Raw genomic sequence first — 20929 nt, forward strand, 5'->3', positions numbered from 1 at the left:
AAAGCATATTTGATTATCTGAAACATGTAAGAGTGAAAAATATACAAAAAGAAAGAAAGAAAGAAATCCAGAAGGCCGGGAAATACTTCTTCACAGTATTGTATAAAATGAGCATAATGTCATACTGTCAACACAACAGCTGACAAGTAAACACTTACTCTAAGGATGTTGTGGTGTTAGGCATAACACGTGGTTTAGGGTGTGGTGTTGTGTGTTAAGTTTCCCATTTTGCTGGCAATCCTGTCTTGGATTGGGTTTTCAAAGATGCATTTGATGTTATGGGTGTATTAGGTAGTACTGGAGACATCCTGTTGGGGGTGCTATACCGTTAGGCGGGAGCAAGGTCACGCAGTGTACCATTCTGCTGTCTGCGCTCCTCAAACGCTGCAGCTGCCGTCGTCTTCTCTTCTCCACCACACACACCGTCGCACAGCCATGGCGGACAGCGCAAGCGAGAGCGACACCGATGGAGCGGGGAGCAGCTCCGCCACCCCGATGTCGTCCTCCGCTTCAAATTCGGGGAAACCGAGCATAGTCATTTCACAGTTTCGTTTGGAGGAACTGACCAACCGACTCGCCTCGTTACAGCAGGAGAATAAAGTTCTTAAAATTGAGCTGGAAACATTTAAACTCAAGTGCAAAGCCCTGCAGGAGGAGAATCGGGACCTCCGCAAAGCTAGCGTCACCATTGTGAGTAATGTTAGCTAGCTAACTAGCGAGATGCTATCCCCACCCTGTTTGCTGTTTTGCATTTGTCAGTAAGTTAGCGCTAGCGAGTGTTGTTTGATTAAAGCTGAATGAGTGCTACGTGGAAATGTTACCTGAATTCGGCCGTAATTCTTTGCTGTTATGTTAGCCCTACTAACATTAGCTACCTGCTAATTTAGCCAGCGGGACAACGTCTGCTAGGTGGTCGAGCTGCGATATCCTGCTACTTTGCTTTGTGTTATTTTGTGTTGCTAATCGTGGCTAACGTTAGATGAATTGCTAACGTCAACCAGAAAAAGCGTCAAAAAAATTGGGTGGGCACCTCACGATGTGAGTTAACAGATTGATTGTAGATGTGTGGTCAGCTGATTACTCACTGCTCGGCATTGTCACCACGCTATGGCCAACATGGATATGGTAACTGAGTGAAAATAAATAGCCCACCAGAAGCCTTGGCACCGACTGATGCGTCATATTTCTTCATGCTCGGTTAATCAGTCCTAGCTTCATAAAAATGTGTAACCGATCTGCTGGATAGATGGGAAATATGTAGGCCAAACTTAGCGAGCTAGCTAAATGCCACGCTCTAAACGTCTGCAAACCCAACCACACTTTCACACTGTCCACCCTCTGTGTAAATTTGTGAAGCTTAACTAGCTGTTTGGCTTTTATAATCCGCTCTGTTTTTCATAACGGCCTGCGAAGCAGAATTTATTTTTGAGGTCAGGAGAGAATAAGGGATGGGTGAATTTGAGAGTGGCAAGGACGCATGTATCACAAGCAGTGTAATGCTAGCTGTTCTAGCTGTCCCAACACATTTCTTTATCCGCCCCCCCCAGCCCATGTTTCACTCAGTCACCCATTGCTGCAATATCTCTTGAGTCATTTGAAAGAATTATGCTTCCTCTTTGGCTGGCAAGCATCACTGCAGCAGTCTTTAGTTGATTGGTGCATGTTTCCCCTCACTGTCAGTAAGTTATAGTTTAATCAGGATAAAGGTGAAAACAGTGTGATGTGCCAGAAGCAAGAGTTTGTCACTGATATTTCTTCTGTCCCTTTGTCTTTTTGTGTTTTCTGTCCCACAGCAAGCGAGAGCAGAGCAGGAGGAAGAATTTATCAGTAACACCTTGTTCAAGAAAATCCAGGCTCTTCAGAAGGAGAAGGAAACCTTGGCAGTCAACTATGAGAAGGAGGAAGAATTCCTCACCAATGAACTGTCAAGGAAACTCATGCAAGTGAGTGATAGAAACAAGATTGGATGGGGAGGTGCACACTTTTAATGCACATTTTGGAGTTCTTTATGCCAGACGGAGTGGAGAATAGTGTAAAATTAGTTTAAAGTTTTCCCCTGTTATCTTACTGATCACAAACGTCAGTGTGGTATATCGTTTCTTCATGCCGTGTTATGCAAATTTCTTAAGTATTGTTGCTCTTGTTCACGATGTGCGGGGTGCTTGTCTATGCACACAGCAGCTAGTGCATTATCATCAACTGCAATTCTACTTGCCTGAAGCCTGGAAAAGCTCAAGATGACTTCACTGCAGCTGCTAGCACGTCTAAATGACTCTCAAATTACTCTCCTCATGTTGTCGGTTATTTGGTTCAGTCTGTTTTCCACATCGTATTTTCCCAACTACAGAGCATATAGCACTCGCTCTCACATTTTGAATAGATAGCTGTAGGGTGACTAGTGGTTTGTTGATATCTAAAGAAGTAGGGATGTGGAAGAGATGCATGCAAATGTCTCAGCAAAACCTGCTTAAGGTCATACAGATTTACTTGTTTGAGCTTTTTTAATATTCTTATCTTAGAATTTAACATGCAACAGACTTGTATCTGCCTATGTCAGTAGATTAGTTGCTTAAAAATTGGGGTGACAGATGGGAAAATCAACTGAATATCAAAATTTATAATACTGGGCATGCAAATGACTCTACAGAGAAGCATTTTTGGGACGAATTTTGTTTTATTTGGGTTTTCCCAGCCATTACTTTTGCTGGACTTTTTAGCTGCATTGTCTGTATTTGAATAGCCTAACAACACAAGCACGCCAGCCCTGATTTTAAACTTGTGCCTTGTATTTTAAACATTCACATGACCATAGGCAGTCTCATGTGCTGAATATTACATCTTGTAAATACACCAAAAACATCCCTGATAATGTCAAATTGAGACCTTAAAGGTGTACTGGGCTGCATTACATATTCCTACAAATCCCACCCTCTTAATTTTTGTTGATGGTACTGAAAACAACAGTACCTATTTTAAAGGAAGCTGATGAAACTCTCTATTTTCCTCTAATACTTATTATTAGTGCACATGATACTAAACAGAGTCCCATCCAACTTTGCCTTTGTTCTGGTGCCAGTCAGAAAGAGCCTCTGCTTACAGAAGAGCCTAGTAGAATATAATCTCTCTCCAAGGACTTCATAGTCTGGCATTTATTCTTCAGTCTGTTTATAATGTTAACACAGTATAAAGGGTTGGATTGCTTTTATTAAATAGTTTCTAGTGTTAACTGAAGCAAGGCACCTTATTAAAACAAAATGGTTAGTTTTAATTAGGAAAACGTGCCTGCAGTTTGGGTGGGGCACAACTTGGTAACCTGGTTTTGCATCCAGGATACTGCACAGCACTCAACACTCCATGAATGGAGTCATTGTAAGTTTAAACAGACTGGTGTTTTGAGGTTTTCTAGTTATTTTTCTCAACAGCATGATGGAAATGGTTATATTTCCCTCTTCATTTTTTTTCCTTTAAATGAATTTGCATATCTTTCCCCATAATGAGTAATCATTTATATAATCCATCACAGAGCTGTCCCATTTTGAATCAGCACTGAGCCGCACCCTTTTTCATGCTGGTGAACTGCCAAAAGTGATTACTTGGGTTGCCAAAACATTATTTTATACTGTCTGTTCTTCTGGGAAGTTTACCCTGAAACCAGTGGAATTGTCTAATGACGCTGTCTTTTATTATTATTTCATTGTATAAGCTGTGGTCATCTCTGTGGTCATCAAACAGCTTTTGCATGTCTCATTGTGAGTTTCTTGTTTTTTTCCTCTCCCTTTTTCCTCATCTGTTTCTTCTCTTCATCTGTCAATGCGCTGCTCTCTCCTTTTAAATTTTAGCTCCAGCATGAGAAGGCTGAGTTGGAGCAGCATTTGGAGCAGGAGCAGGAGTTCCAGGTTAACAAGCTCATGAAAAAGATCAAGAAAATGGAGAACGAAACCATTTCAAAGCAGCTAACCCTGGAACAGGTATGCTTATTATGGTAAAATGGGAAAGATTTGCTCATCCAGTGCAGTGCAGGCTATCCTTAAACTTCCATTTGTTCAGTCGCCATGGTAGAGTGAGATGCAAAAAATCTCAACGTCGTTTTTCTTCCCACTGAATCTTAAGTGGAAAGAACATTTTGGTCTGTGGCTGGGTCAAACCTGCTGAAGCCACCGCATAATGTCTCCATGCCCTGACAGGAGATGTGCAGGCATTCGTTGTTGGTACTCGCTTATTAACGTGTCAGATTGATGGAGTGCGATGCCACTGTGCATCTTGGCCAGATACAAATATAACCAAAAGTTATTTCACCTAAAAATCTGTCTCAGCTTCTTAAAGACACCAGTCTTAGCAATAAAATACAAATATTTACTTTCTTAAACTAAAAACTTAACCCATAACATCAACTTAAAAAATCATTATGACATGTCATAATGTCATATGCCTTTAATTTTTAGAATACAAACTCTGAACTGAGATCTTGGATTTGCAATACAGTGTTTTTGTGCACAATCCTGAATTCTTGTGAATGCTTCAAGGTTTCTCTTTCTGCATGCCACGCTCTGCTTTATCTTTCATTTTTCAGTTGAGGCGGGAGAAGATCGACCTTGAGAACACATTAGAGCAGGAACAAGAAGCTCTGGTCAACCGACTGTGGAAGCGAATGGACAAACTGGAGGCTGAGAAAAGGTGATGAGACATACTGTGCTTCTTTTTTTGGCCATATACATAATGATTAGATTAATTGTGGCCAAAGTTCAAAACGATGAGGTAAACATTTAAAACGGACTCAGCTGAATACTTCCAAAAGAAGCTTCCAAAGTTTTTCATCTTTTATGACACGCTAACATCAGCTTATCTTGGATTTCTTTATATGGTCTTCTGTTCAGTAGGCAGATGAGTTTCCTTTGCTCTTTCCTGACAGTAGACGAATGCTTCAGTTTACTTTATTGTTGCCAACTTTGTTGCAACTCTTTTCCAAAAAGTGCCTTGCAGCACATGTCACTTTTCTTTTTTTAAAAGCACACAGCTCTTCTCACCAGACTGTTGTTGGTGAGAGGAGAGTGTCAAGAGAGAGAGCGACGCAAGCAAGTTTATTTTCCATTTCCAGCATGAAGAGAAACAAATGTAGAATCATGACAAACGTTGTTTACATACAACGATGATTGAGTTAACTGACCAGTGAGCATAAACGTGTGGGTGAAATGTCACTAAGTCATAACAATTGCGTGTTTCTTTTTCCGATTGTTTGTTTTTAAAAATTTCAAGACTTTTCTTTGGGAAAAAGTGGCAAAATGGTAAGGTACGCTAAATATGCCATGAACCTGATGGCCCAATATCTTTAAAAAGAAAAAGCTAACTACAAACTGAAATGGTAGTATTAAATGGAGGGAAAAAGACTTTTACTTTTCATTTTTGACAAAATTAATTTATACATTTACTAATGGGTTAAGTACTTGTTATATGAATGAAATATATTTGTTTGCATTGTTTTATTTTATAGTTAGTATAAAAATGTGCCAGTGTACCTTTTTATATTCATTGCTTGTCTGTGTAAAACAAAAAGTAATTAGTTTATTAATTTTAACTTAAACGTTAAAATCAAATAAACAGCAATAAGTAACTTTTCTTTTAAATTGCAGTTTTAACAGTAAGCTGAACTATTAATTATCTGTTTGCATAAATGCCCAATTACATGTATAACCTTTAAGTTCATTTTATATATTTAATTTTAGTATTTATTTTTTTTAAATACAAATAATAATAAATGGAACATTTTGAATAATAATAATAATAATCCTGTGTTTTGTTTTATTTTTCCAATTTTCCAAACTAGAATCCTTCAGGAGAAGCTGGACCAGCCTGTGTCGGCTCCACCATCTCCAAGAGATGTTTCCATGGAAATCGACTCACCGGAGAACATGATGCGGCATATCCGCTTCCTGAAGAATGAGGTGGAGAGGCTTAAGAAGAGCTTGCGCACCACTGAGCTGCAGCGTAAGTGGCCACTCAACTTGTCACATGATCAGAAGGAAAGTCGGTCTGAAGGGAGAGATGCCCTCAAGTGTTGATTAAGGAAGTGGTTGGTAAAATTGATTCTCAGATAAGTGCTTGTGCTTGTCCACTTGGAAAAAACAGGATCCTCTTTAGCCTGGTGCCTCCATACTCATATTTCTGTAGATTTGCTCTAATGCAATATACAGTCATGTTACATCATTATTTACTGGTCATATTACACTGGATGGAAAGGAGAAAAAGAAAGGAATGGAGCTGTACACTGTTAAAAAACAAGACACTAAGAAAGGTTGTAATCTGTAATCGATTCCTTCTTTTGAAATGGTTAACCTGAACTCTGTTCTTAATCTAGGTGATTCTTGTTGTTTTGCCCCAAAAGGAAGCAGTCTTACAAGTGCTTACATGTGCCCTTCCTTTTATTAAAAGAAAAAGAAAAGATTGTCCATATTGGTGACTGATAACCTGTTTGTATATTACCATTAATATATTTAATGGATGGATGTTGCCACTGTAACATCCCACTTTGGTTTTTAGATGCCACATTTTGAAGCCGTAGAGTTAGTGTTCTGGTCACACCCATGTTGTTTTGCTCAGCTATTGCTTAAGGCTAGCTATCTTGTTTAGATAGCTAGCGTTCATAAACTATACAGGTGCAACATATAGACACACCTGTGTCCTAAATAGTGCAAAGTAGCAAATTAATAAATTACTAGAACTTGACACTAAATGTCAAAGTGGGTACACCTCAAACTTTATGCCTAACAAGTATCCAAATGGCCAAGTTATTTAAAAAAAGAAAAAGAAAAAAAAAAGCACTGTACAGTTGTAAAGAAGGGGAAACTATACTACTTCTTTAAAAAAAATATGATATTGAATTAGGCTTTTTAACTGGTAGTCTTTGGGGATTCACTGCAGTTTTGGCACTGTGCTCTTCGCCTGTCTTCTCTCGCTCTCTCTGTGCCCTAGGAGACACTGATAAATGATAAGAATTAAGATTTAAGTAGCATCCGGCAAAGAAAATGGCACACACATTCCTTACAATTTGGTTCAATTCAATTAAAGTCAATTCATCTTTATCTATATAATGCCAAATCACAACAATAGTCAGCTCAAGGAGCGTTTAGATACTGAGGGGTGGGGGTTGCTCACTGGATTACTTGGTTATGGTTGACGGTGATCTGATCCAGCCTTCACAGAAAGCTTTATCAAAGAGGAAGGTTTTGCATCTCGCCCAAATTTAGAGAGGGTTTGTATCTGTATGTATAGTGTGAAAAGCATTGGTCCCAGCACAGAACCCTGTAGAATTCCATGACTAACTGCTGTCTCGTGATCTCATCATTATCACTTAGGTTATAATTATAGGGAGCAGTAGGAAAACTGTGAGCAGTTAATCTCAATCCAAAAGATGCATGTAAAATGCAACCAGACTTCGGATCTTGTCTCACACAAAATGATCTTGTAGATTGTTATTTTCTTCTTTATACATAACTGCTTGTGACTGCAGTGATCTGGTGGTTTAATAGAGGCAGCCTTGGGCATTAAAGCATTTGATTTTTTTTAATTTTTTTTTTCCCTAGGATGTGGATTAATATTAGAGCACTGCACTTGATTGCAGACATTGATAACAGAGCTTGTTTTATGGCTTATTTAAAAAGTACTAACACTACATGGATGAAATACTGGGTCGCCTACAGATTACACCTACAGGAGCTCCTCGGCCATGGAAACGCATGCCATGCAGGTCCAGTTTTTGTCCTGGTTAATGCCAGAGGAGGTTTGGACCTCTGCTGTTGAGTCAGCAGAGCTTTGGCAGCCTTTAGCCTCTGTGTGCTTCAGTATTTGGTGACCTTGTACAACTTTACTTGGTCTGCCGCTTTGAGCCCGAGTCACTGTGGTTCTTAAACACTTCCACTTTATTATAACACCACTTACAGTTAGGTGTTTGTTTTCTATAGACCTGTAGCAATGAGACTGAAAGCCCAAGTTTTCCATATAATGGAGGTTGTGGACAAAATAGTTTTCAGATAGCAAGAAGTGATAAAGATTGGTGGATTTTAGAGACATTGATCATAATGCTCAACTCAGATTGTCATTCGGCATCATTGTGGCTATGGTTTGAGTTCGCCACTAGGTGGGGATGTCAGACCAGCCTTAAACACGTGCTCGGCCAAGTGACAAGACACCAGAAATACTGAAAGTTGTTGCTTGCATTAGTCTTAGTTGAGATTGTTTTTGACCTACTTTCACTGTTTTCCTAAAATGACAACAATGTATTACACAAGCAAACTGGGTTACACTCACAGCTCTTAAAGAGGGTATGATGTTATGCTAGGAGTAGTGCAGGTGTAATTTGTATTAATGTATAGTAATAGTGAGATTCTGTAAAGTTTAAATCACAATGTTCACTTTCAGATACAGAGAAACGTGCCCAGTATATAGAGGAGGAGCGACACATGAGGGAGGAGAACATCCGGCTGCAGAGAAAGCTTCAGAGAGAAATGGAGCGCAGGGAGGCCCTGTGTAGACAACTGTCAGAGAGTGAATCCAGTCTGGAGATGGATGATGAGAGGTAGGTGCAACAAACACAAGGGCAGATGATCAAAAAGTTCACAATAACACACAAAGTCATACATACCTGCAAATGAAGAGAAAATGGATTGAACTACACGCTGGAGCTCGATGTTTCTTTGAGGCATTTGGCTTCACTGGGCATTTATATTGCTGACATAGCCAGCTGGATAAAGGGACCTGTGAGGGCACAAAAGTAGGGCAAATGCAAATGACAAAAGGCGTGTTTGCCACAACAGCACACAACAATTGGTCTTCCAGTAGGCAGTCATTGTTGCTGTTAAAAAGGCTTTGTGATAAAGCAAGGTGACACCATGGTGTCTGTTAACCTTTTGGCTGTCTGTCAGACACAAAAAACACCAAGCTTAAATCGGTTCCGCATTCCTTGGTGTTTCATCTTAATTGTAAAAACAGCTTCTTCTTTTCTTTTTAATCAATGTTTAACACTGACCTGCAGATTCAGGTCATGCCATCGCCACCACGTTTACTTCTGATACTAGTAGAAACGTCAAAATAATTAGCAGTAGCTTTGTTTGGTTTTGAAAGACCTGCGCTTTCTTGATCAAACTTAAACGAAACCAAATTTTGGCTTAAATGGTCCTTACAGACTTCCTTCTGTTTGTGAGTGAATGGTCCATTTGAACCTTGTGCAATCCTTTCTATTCCTGGGACCAATTAACCCTCAGACACAAGTTGTACCAGATGGTCCTTCTTTTTATTCAGAAGTCAAAACAAGACCAAGTAGTTTGGGGTGGCTTCAAGGTTTATGTTTACTAAAACAAAACAAACACTGTTGCACTTCGCTGAGTATGGGGTCATCCACCAGATTATTTATTTTATTTTTTTTTCTTAAGCATACCAACTCTTCCTACTATTGCTGCTCAAACTGGCTCATTGTGTATGATTCAACATAACCAAATAAGGATTTTACTGGTTTAATGCTTTCAGTCAAATCAGTTTAGTAGCATGTTGAAAGACAAAGTTGTTTACAACATTAAATCAACTTTCTGCATGTTGTCTCCTTCCGCAGTGGCAAGAGGATGTAAAACAAACCCCCACTATTGGGGGTTTGTAATTGTAATGGTTAAGAAAACAAATGTATGTAAAACACTATCCAGTTCAAGTTTCTTTATTGTTGTGTACCTGGTTCAGGCCTCTGTATCAGATGCATGGGTGTCACTTAGCTTTCTCCCCCCTGCACTCTGACTTGAAAGACAACTTTTTTTTTTTTAAAGTTAGTTACACTTTAATGTTATTACAGTTAATGAAAAACCAAATAATATTTTGAGAAAATAATTATAACTTAAAAAATATTTATAGAGCTAATATCCTTAGTTGTACTGTTTTTTTTTTTTTTTTAAACTCATTACAGCTTACCTAATGGGGCTTTAATGGGCACATTTACTGTGATTTTTGCACTTATAGAAAACTGTGTCAGCTGCCTTCAAAAAAGCTCTTTTTCCAACATATGCCCTACATGAGGTAATACTTTACAAGATTCAAATTCACTCTGAAACTAATAAAAACTAGGAAGAAGAAAACAAAGGCTTGTACCATGCTGGGCTCTCTAAATAGCTTTAGTATATGGCCATTTCAAACAAGCAACATATGGCAGTAAAATCTCAGTTTATATTAAATCTTCCTGATTATCAGTAGAAACTTTGTTAATTTTAGGCAAAAGCTTTAAATAAAAAAAAAAAAGTTTTCTGCATGCACAGGATACTCCTTTCATCAGACTCAGACGGCGACACCAGTATCTTCTCCTCAGGAACGTGAAAATGTATCGTGTTTTTCTCCCATACAAAATAAGCCAAATTGAGCACTTTTAGAAACCCACTTTGAGTTACCATTGAGATGCAATGTGATGCTTTTCACATTGCATCTCAAGGAGTAACTGTCATCATTGATTTAGCACTTTTTGCCTGTTTAACACCATTACAATAGGCTTGGATTGCTTTTTGCATTACAAAAATATGTCGTATTTTTAGGTACTTCAACGAGATGTCTGCACAGGGTCTGCGAGCCAGGACCGTGTCCAGCCCCATCCCTTACACTCCCTCTCCCAGCTCCAGCCGACCGATATCACCAGGTAGGTAAAAACACAACAATAAACGGCCTTTGATAGCGATTAATAAAACTTTTTGCCAGACAGCAAGCTTTATCTTTGTTCCAGCTTTTATCTCAAAATCTTGTAGGTACTCTGTCAAATCAAGACCACACATTTACAGCTTAATTGTCACACCGCATTTTATATAAGCTCCGTGTTCGGGTAGAACTTTGCTGCTCACTGTGAGCATGACAGGCCATGATGTGGGGTTGACACTGAATACCATCTAAAACTTCGTTAACTAATAAAAAGAAGATGAAAATATTCTGGAGACATGAGATCCAAGCAGAACTAAGTGGTCTAAAAAGTCAGACGAGCACATTTGCCCTGCCCTGGGAAAGGGTACAGCTTTTTTTGGTTTTGTTTGTTTTGAAAATGTGACAAAATGTCAACGCTTGGGAGGAAGAGAAGAGCAAGACGTATAGACACATTTCGCATTTGATGTCAATGAAAATAAGACTGGTAGTGAACCATGTGGAGCAGCTAAAAACACGACAAACTTTTTCACCCTACACTTTATTTTATTAAACTTAATCAAATTTAGATTTTGTCTACTACAATCCTATAATTTGTTGACTAAAATGAGACTTAAACTAAATGTCAGAAAACTGAAATGAAGTCAAAATTTGCTCTCAAATTTAACACTGGTGGATACACTCCTAGCTTACTGATCTTGGCACTATAGGTAATTGAATAAAGATTATTATTGAATGAATGACCATTTGTAAAAGTATAAAAAGTGTAGGAAAAAATAGAAGAAAGAAGAATAAAATAATAATTATTAATATAATAAAAGGGAGAGCACCATCACATTTCAGTCGCCCTTACTCTCTTTAGGCACAGACCTAACGCAAAAAAATAGTGCAGAAAAAAATTAACATCCATTTCTGGTCTGCATACTAGTTTATGATACAATAAGGTATGATATCAAAGTAAATATTTGGTCAATGATAAAACAGTCATCCTGTGCCAGAACACTGGTAGCCACAAAGAACTTCCCTCTTATATCGAAGTAATCTTGGAGTAAGTATTGAGGAGGAAAATGAAAGCGTCTAGAATTGATGTTAACTTTTAATAAAATATCTTTCTCCCTCTGGCTGTCCCATCTGCTTATAGGTCTCTCATATGGCACCCACACAGTTGGCTTCACTCCTCCAGCTACACTGTCCAGAGCTGCCATTTCCCACTACAACACCCCCGCCCTGCACGTCCACGGAGGCTCCTCTCATGCCGTAGCAGTAAGTGACACCACCCACATCATCTTTTAGAACATTGAGAATTCACACGTTTTTGTTTTATTTTATATACATATATATGTTGGGGTTTTTTTTGTGTTTTTGTTTGTTTTTTTAACCAGATTTCCCGTAGGTTTCTTGATTAATCATCAAAATTTCTGACCAATAAACTCAAAAATAGTTGCTCTGTAAACAAGTAAATAATTGACAATAAAAATAATAGGTATGTAACCTTTTTGTATTATAACATTGTTTCAGTTTTATTGGGGGTATGAAGATGTTTTCCAGTTCAAGTACATAGAAATGATAAACAAGTTTAATGATTAAAAGTTCTGTGTTAATTGTGACTTCATAAGAGCAGCAGTTTGCTCTGAGTCAGCATGATCTTTGAACTATATTTAATCAGTGAGCTGTGTCCATCAAATGAACCTTAAATGAGGACACCCACGTGGAGAATATGTACTGCCTGTTGTTTTGTTAAATTTACTGCCCTGTCTATATTTTTTTTTTTTTAATGTCAAGGCTAGCTCTATTGATAATACAGTACACGCCAGCATGGTGGATCTTTAATGCAACAACGACTATGACGTTAACTGTCACCTTTCAGTGGTTATTTAAAGGTCTAACCTGTTTGCATTCCCATGTCATGTCTTTTAGATATTGTAGTCCTTAAAATGAATATAAGTAGGAGGAATAAAGCTGTGTGTCCACCAGTATTCACCCAGTATAGGAGTCAAGATTTTGACTCCCAAAGAATACTGGCTTCTGCAAATACTGTTTGTATTGTTGGCGTCAATACTAGAACTTACTTCCCATAACTCGTAAATGTCCTAAGCTCCAATTAGCTGTGTCTCCATCTCTTCAGCACACTGATAACTAAAGCAACACTGCCTTATCTATGTATATTTATTAATAAGATATAGATATGTTTTAGTAATATTTTACACCAGGGTTATGGTCTGAACCTGTTCCTATAAACAACCAGTTTCTATTATGCCTCCTATCCAAAAGAGCATCATAAAGTCATAAAATATATAAATATCTCACCAGTGTTTCCCCTGGCATTACCTTGCCAAGGCTAGTTTTGATGAAAATACCATTAACTATAATACTGCTATAGTAGTTACACTGTGGAAGTTTTATTTAAAGCAGAATCATTTCATAATTTAAAAGTGAAGGTAAGAACAAATGTGGATTTGGTTTGGGGTAATAATGTGTGATGCACACAGCGCTGTGCTGATAGTAGTAATGTATATATATATAGAGCTATGTTACATAAACAAACGGATGTCATAACCCTTATCAACTAAAGTGGGAAATGAGCTGGGGTGTGTAAATTGTGACAGACTGCTCACAAAATGAATGATTACTGTTAAGTTTGTGTGTCTGTTTACAAAAAAAGTACTCAAATTAAGTTCAGCCACCCGGTTGATTCAGTAGTAATATTTGACCTCCAGAGAACACCATGATGATACAAAATTGCCATCAACAATCCCCTCAATGATTGTAAACTTTGTCTGCCGTACACACATTATGTACCAGTTGTTGTATTAAGTATGGAGTTAGCATTGTGCATGTTTGTATGGTTTATTTTTAGGACTTAAGCTAATGATGATACATCGTACTGTACCTCACACAAGACGAGATGTGAGGGAGAGTAGTCTCGAGTAATGGCACACAACAGGTCTGCCCTTCCTACCTTAGGCTTCCCAGTCGAAGTCCCCGTTTAATACAGGCAGTCTGTCAGTCTCACCATCAAGAGATTGGGATGCAGTACGCCAAGCTTATTTGACTACATAAAACTGCTGGCAGACAGTGGAGACATAGTTTGGGGTCGTAGACACTGAACCACATGCTGGCGCCAGATGAAATTCACAGCTGGGACCAGTTGATTCCCAGTCTGCCCTGCTCCCAAAAAGGATATCCAGGCTATTTGTAAATATGCTTCTTCCAGACTGGCCTTAATTAGTAACGCAGACCACTACATCACATCTGGGCAGATCTGCTCTCCAGGCATGCTCCATTACAAAGATTGGGCTATTATGAAGTAGATGCGGATCACTTAAAGAGAAAAGGCATCTTCAGTCATTCATGCACTGTTTGCCCCAGGGCATGTCAGAGTTCATGCTTGCCCATTGTATTGATGGTATTTTCTCCACTGGCTTCTTCTTCATCTGAAGAACAGCAGCAGCACATGTTGCATCCTGTTTATGCTTGACAAATTTATGCAGAACTAAGAGTTTATGGAGAAGTGATCAACTTTTCATTTTCTGGGCTACATTATTACAAACCTACAGCTCTCACACTGGATTATGAAGGCATTTGGTTTATCCTGTCCAAGTCAGGGTCTGTGTTTGCCAGTGGACCTGCAAGCTCATTCCACATGGGGTCTGTCACTCAGGTGTGAAGTAGGTTTCAATCAAGAAAATCCACGCACTTGCAGGCTTATCCTCTGCCCTTTACATTTGTCCTGTTTTAGAAGCTTCCAGTTTACAAAATGGGATAAAAACTGGAAGGCAGCTCAGGTAATACTAAGTTCTTGGTCTTCGCTTGAACTTTTTTAAGTGCTCTTGATCGCTGGAGATAAGCTCTTCTGGCAATATGAGGGCCTCCATGTTCCAAAGTGAGAAGTGAAATGCTAGGAATGGTAGCTTTGGGTTACTTGCGTAACCCTGGTCCTCAGAATAGCATGCCTGAGATGTCTCCCCAGACTGTCTGACTGTTGCAATCAACGGGCATTAAAGTTTGGCATAATGAGATGGTTTAGACATAAATCCTTCTGAGGAATAGGCAGGGAGGCATAAGACTGAGTGAGACTGCTCTGAGAAGGGTTCTGCCATGCTGGTACAGTTTTATAGTTACTACCTGGATTAAAAATGTATGTAGGGGGCGTCTTTTTCTTTTTTTTTAATTAAACTTTCCTCCCAATTGTTGGAGTTCATTTATATCTCTCTCCTAGCATTCTCCCTGTTTCATAACCTAAATGAATTTACTCTGTTCTTCTATGTAGATGTTACAGACCACTGTCATTACTTAGCTCATCCAAGAATTTTTAGGGAAATGGCTGGCTGGGAAATCAGAACCTCGAAAAGATTACTTTTTTCGTTTATTCATTCCATTTGTCAGGCTAGAATTGCTGTTATCAGGTCATGATGAACAGCTCAGTAGGGGAAACATGACTGAGACATGTAATCGTGCCGTTTATGATCTTTTTCCTGCAGTGGTTTGTAACTCTGGGAGCACAGTCCAACAAAAAGAGTTGATACTTCCACAACTACCCTCCTGGCTATGTCTGGGAAAAATTAAAGCCGCCTAAACTTTTTAAAAATGTATTGATTAAACAAAATTTCTCCAAATGTCTGTTTGCCATAAACTCCATTTTCTGCATGAATTTTTTCGAATTCTGTCATCTGGTTGTGATTTACAAGCAATCTGTGTTTATTTGTTTCTTTCTCCTTCTGTCAAACAGCGGCCTTCCCCAAGAAGAAGCACCAGCCCTGACAAATTCAAACGTCCAACACCCCCACCCTCCCCCAACACGCACTCAGGGGCCCAACAGGCTCAGCCTCCGCTACCCCCGCCAGCTCAACCCATGGTCCAGTCCATGTCCTCCCCGGCAGCCATGTCACAGCACGCATCAACAGCGCAGCAGCAGCCTCCCTCCCAGCCTTAAAGCCACACACACAGTCTCTGTCTTTGCGCGTGAGTGCGCCCACTGAATGCCACGATGCTAATGCAGCAGCTTCCATCATTACCAGCTCTGGAAGTGAAGTTTCTTACTCTTTACCAACTCAACAAAAGACGCAGCTTCAAAAGTTTTGGAGGGAAAAGAAACAAGATAGCTACTCACCTTCAGTGAGGCTATCTGCCTGCCAAATCTTCATGTGGCGTTACTTAACTTCTCTTAAAAGGAATGGATAATTGAAAAATAATCGCTTCTGGGATTTGTAGGATAATTATCTGTTCCACCTTTTGTCTTGTACATGTTTTTTTTTCTTTGCTTGGGACTTTAGCTGGTTGGAATTGTTGTTGTGGCGCTTCTAAGATAGCACAAACAGCACATACAGTATGTTTCATGGTTATGTTTTACGATAGGTTGGATGTTTCGATCGATCGATGGATGGATGTATGGCTAGAGATTTGGATGGCTAAATAGATGGATGTGGTCAATTATTTTCATGCCTATAATATGACACTTGATTGCAGTAATGTCCTCCACTCCAGATCACCCTCTGTCATTAAAGCAGTGTAAAACAGTTCACCACAACCCCAAGTTTAATGTGGCTTTGATTAGGTCAACAAAACGGTGTCATAGAAGAGTGCTTGGAGTTTCTCCATTATAATAGGGCATTGATCAAACGGTGCTTGCAGCACACGTATTTTAGTTTGTGTAAGCATTCAAAGATCTGCTGCTCCTATGTTAAAATGAAAAGGAAAAAAGCATCAATGAGGATGGACACATAAACCACAGATAAATGTCGCCTTTTGAGGTGTTTGAAAATATAGTCTGAGGTGTTACAACTTAGTCATGTACTCAGTCTCTTCTCTGATCTTCTCTCTCTCTGGTGTATTTCTGAAAGCTTCTGTCATCCTTATGGATATTCCCATCAGAAAAAAGAAAAAACAATGCTCTTTACACTAAATATACATACTGCGAAAACATTCTAAATGAATGGTACTGTTCAACTAAATTTCTATGTATGATTAAAGCTCTTGAGATGACAACTTCTGTTTTAATTGTGAATTTTATGAATATCGTTTGATACTCAGTTGTAATGTAATAACTGTGGGTGTAACACTGATGAGCAAACCTGGAAGACAATCTTTTTTTTTTTCCACTTTCACACCTGTGATTTGATGCACTTGCTTAATTTAACAGAACATTTCAACAGGCTCAAAAATGCATCTTTTTGTGTATTTAGCTTCACTGGAATGCTTCACTGTGGTAGTTATGAGAGTCTGACAAACCTCTGAAGTAGTTGATGGAAAATGTTTGTGCCTTAAATAAACTGCACCAACAAAGCTCACAACCTGGAACAGTAGAAAAATTATTATATTTTTTATATTCAACCTTTAACATTATATGGCAGTATGCGTTTATGAGCACAGGTAGGTACACTTCAACACAGGTATGACTTCCAAGGGTTAATGTCTTACCAAAATGGCTCAGTGAATATGATAGATTGCTGTAAAAGTTTGCAAAGGCTCCTTGAGGGTGATTCTAAGTGACTTTTTTTTTTTTTTTTTCCCCTCTACAGACACCAGCAGGTCAGCTGCCACTTACTCAGTCTCCCACAGTGGATTTACGGTACACTTATAGTTCCTAGAGGATATAATGACCGGTGATTCCCCGACTTCCTCTAAAGTGTGTCACCATGAGGGTGACTCTTGAAATGTCCCCAGAGAAATGTGTGGATAAACATGGCTATTTATGTTTAACGGCAGAATAGTAAATCCTAAACACTGTTGTGGTCCTCAGACACCTTCGCTATTCTGCTAAAACGACGCTCCCTCTGATGTGATGCTCTTAAACTCTGTGCCTATCGGGATTATTTATAGTGATCTTTAGAGAACTGAACTTGTGAACATGATATCAAATTGATAAAAAATGAACTTCTAAATCTACCTGTTAAATATGTTCACATTTTAACTGTTATTTCAGTCTGATATTAAAATGGTAGGTAGATCAGCAGTTTGTGTTGCCAGCCATGCTGCTAACTACAAATTGAAATAAAGATTTTTTTTATCATTTGATGTTAATCTGTTGCAACAACCACATCATGTGATGTCCTCTTGTATAGATCCGCTGACGCTCGACTTGACTGTGCCAGTGTCTGATTTTCATTTCCTACTACACATGGTTCTAACCGGTTTCAACTGGATGGAGACCGGAGGAGTGGTTTCCATAAATCACTCATTCCAGGATCATTTAACACGCTAAACCTTTGTAATGTGGGTGCAATAACCTGTGGTGGGAAGAGAACAGACAAGGATGACGGCCTACAAAACACATTAGGCTTCCATTAGGTCTCTGCACATAACTGTTCCCATTTGCACATACACTCAGCTTAATCTCACCAAAATCAAAATATACATCTCATCCTAAGAGTGACATAAGTATATCTTTGTTTGAAGGCTTGCTGAGAGTTCTGGCACAACTAAAGTGGATCCTGTGTTTTTCTACTGTGGTGCGGTGTTCTCGCTTACTGTTAAAGCCAGCAACCTGAACTAATCCAAGCACGAATCTGTACTGGAAGCTCAGGGTGGCAATGCTGGGTATTAAAGTGGCCTTTAACCTCTGCAGCTTTTTGGAGCTAGGATGGCCAAACCACCCAAGATTTATCCAGACTGCGGGGTGGCGCTGTGTGCGTACACCTGCCAAGCCTCTTACGGAAAGGCACAGCGGGCCACTGAATCTCAGGTGTCATAAAAGTGTTAGATAAAAAGACAAGCTATTAAACTGTCATAAGGTCAGCTCACATAAATCTCACGGGAATGGCTGAGTAATGTGAGCATAATGTCTCAATGAGACTATTTTCAAAATACATTTCTTTATATTTGAATATGGGATATACATTACAAGACATTACTTGTAAAGAACAAAATGATTGCTCAAGCCCACACACAGTGGTTGGGGTTAATCCACAGATCTCAGTGTTAATATTTTTTGTCTTGGTTGACAGCTGGAGTTTATAATTATTTTTTAAAGCAACTGAAATTGTGTTTAATCCTAATTTCAAACCTCACATAAATGGCATGTGTCGCAAATGCTATTTTACCATGTGGAGCAACAATTATGGATTGCAAAAGGAACAACTGTTTATTTTAGGCTTGCATAGGCTTAACTTTGCAATGCTAGTGAGCCTTAAGGCATTTAAGGTCTACCAGTAAGTTATAAGTCAAAACACATGTGGAGCTTATCAAACATTGTGATCAGCAGTGTGAAATACCTTGGATTACAGCTGAGGAAAAGAGGCCAGTAATTATTCAGGTCAACCGTATTGACACATTTAGTCACCTCCAAACTGAGGAATTACTAAACACCTGGGCATAGATGCAGGTGATTCTCTCTAGTAGTCTTTATAAATGACTTTATATGCTCTGTGATCTCAGGTTGGCTGAACTGTTATCTTTGATCTTGTACATGAAGATGCAAAAGGAAACATGTTTGCAAAGCTTCAAGCATATAACTTTAACAATCATGTGAAGATGTGTCAAATTTCACTTTCATTACTACTGCAGTATCAAACGGGTGTTGTAAACCAAACTTACTTTACTGCTATATTAAGCTTGCAAAACATAAAGCTTAAAATTTAAGATCAGTGGATCTTAGATGGATTTTAACCCAGTGGAATTAATAGTCCATATATGGAACCTGGGAATGTGTGAATGCATCAACATCAATTCTAGTTTCAGTCAGTAGTGTTTTAAAGTGTGTCATAGCCACTCTGTAATCCACTCCCCAAACAACCTCAAATTCCTAGCTCTGTCTGTGACATGCACTACATCTAGCTGAAACTGGTTTGGAGCAACATGTCAGTGTAATGTGACTGTAAAGTACAATTAATTCTGTCTCCCTTTTTCTTTTTTCCACTTAATTTTTCAGGCAGAAGGGGATTATGGAGCCTAAATCTTTTCAGTAAGACCCCTTTTGGCAGCAGACCTCAGCTCTGGGAAAAAGCATCAAAGATCCTCAGGAATTTTGAGTTCATTCAGTGTGCAAACCTGTTTTACCTCTCCTTTCTTCCTCTCCTCTCCCATTCTACTCTGCTTCCCACCATCACGCCCACTTTTCGTTGGTGACTTGGTTTCACAGTGTTACTGACCTGAGGTTATGAGAATGGGGACAAACAACATGGATGATATAACTTTATGATGCTACAACAGAATGATTATAGCAACTAATCTCCCTGCTGTCATTCTATGTATGTAAATAATGTATGGATTAAATTAAAAGTCAACATTTCCTGGGACACCCTATGTTTAAAAAAATGTCTGATTGCTGTATGTTGTTGTTGTTGTTTTCTTTTGTTTTGGGGACAGAACAAGATTTTGGGGAGTTAAAGCCTATATAAGCTCTTATTTTTTATAAACACTTTTTTATAAAGCGAAACATTTTTTTCAAGTGAATCCCAAACTCTGATAATGTGTGCCTTCTCTTTATAAATCATTGGAAATGCAGCTATTATTCCTTGTTCCCTTGATTACCATAAACAAAATCACCAGCACTACAATCTCATGCATATTTTGTGGTTTGTGGTTCATACATGTATGTTTTTCTCCGGCTTCATTTAAACTGAATAAAGAGATTCTCTTTAGTGTGTTGGATACCATGTTACCTGCATGGTAGCTCTCTATGATGCAGCTCGTTTTCACTCATATTCGTTATGATTTTAAACAGACTCCAGTTATTTCCAGCGATGTGGTGACAGATTATGATTTTGTACCTGCATTCCTTTAACCTGCGCTCACCGGGAAGATGACTTCACTCACTACGTCCTGCTGATGCAGTGTGGTGCTATAACTATCCATCAACCGGTTCGGACTGGACTGATGGAAATATTAATGATGACACCAGAGGGAAAGAGCCCTTACTCTGAGACCGGTTCGTTAGTACGAGAACCCCAAACTTTCAGCTTGATCAGTCAGATGAAAACAGTAGATTTCTTTCTACGTGTTTGTATTATTATTTTATAGCTACCGTTAGTTATCGTCATTATTACTCTTTCTCATTGCTTCAAAGAGCAGCTTTACAAAAACAGATCCTTCATTTGTCCCCTATGACCCGGAGAGCTTCCAGGTAAACAGGTTTGTGCATGTGCGTGTGTGTGCGCATCCACCCCCCACCCCCGATTTGCGCTTTTGAATACTTGCTTGTTTTACACGAAACAGGAGAAAAACATACATGTCTGAAGCACAACCACATCCGCCGCATCGCTAAGAGCCGTTCTGTCTCTGTCCTCTGCGCTCCAGGCGCGCAAGCGAAAGCAGCACTTTTTCTGTTGTAAACGCGTTCAAG

General features: G+C 39.0%; 1 protein-coding gene and 1 long non-coding RNA gene across 2 annotated transcripts; one reads left to right on the plus strand and one right to left on the minus strand.

Moving 5' to 3' along the window:
* Nucleotides 1–318: 318 nt before the first annotated feature.
* LOC116322200 (coiled-coil domain-containing protein 6) lies at nucleotides 319–16937 on the plus strand. Its single transcript, XM_031742212.2, has 9 exons — nucleotides 319–690; nucleotides 1794–1943; nucleotides 3840–3968; nucleotides 4571–4674; nucleotides 5822–5982; nucleotides 8413–8569; nucleotides 10557–10657; nucleotides 11792–11913; nucleotides 15380–16937. Exons 1-9 carry the CDS (start codon nucleotides 436–438, stop codon nucleotides 15581–15583), a joined length of 1383 nt encoding a protein of 460 aa, XP_031598072.1. The 5' UTR covers nucleotides 319–435; the 3' UTR covers nucleotides 15584–16937.
* LOC120443318 lies at nucleotides 8653–20909 on the minus strand. Its single transcript, XR_005615340.1, has 3 exons — nucleotides 20816–20909; nucleotides 19645–19736; nucleotides 8653–8748 (listed from the first exon to the last, which is right to left on the minus strand). It is a non-coding gene; the product is annotated as an uncharacterized LOC120443318 (long non-coding RNA).
* Between the last annotated feature and the right edge of the window lie 20 nt (nucleotides 20910–20929).

This window comes from Oreochromis aureus, linkage group 13 (assembly GCF_013358895.1).
Source record: "Oreochromis aureus strain Israel breed Guangdong linkage group 13, ZZ_aureus, whole genome shotgun sequence".
Taxonomy (NCBI): Eukaryota; Metazoa; Chordata; class Actinopteri; order Cichliformes; family Cichlidae; genus Oreochromis; species Oreochromis aureus.

Coding starts and splice junctions, on each gene's coding strand:
- LOC116322200 (XM_031742212.2), top strand. CDS start 436: ATGGCGGACAGCGCAAGCGAGAGCGACACCGATGGAGCGGGGAGCAGC. Junction 691..1,793: donor GCAAAGCTAGCGTCACCATT/GTGAGTAATGTT, acceptor TCTGTCCCACAG/CAAGCGAGAGCAGAGCAGGA. Junction 5,983..8,412: donor GCGCACCACTGAGCTGCAGC/GTAAGTGGCCAC, acceptor GTTCACTTTCAG/ATACAGAGAAACGTGCCCAG.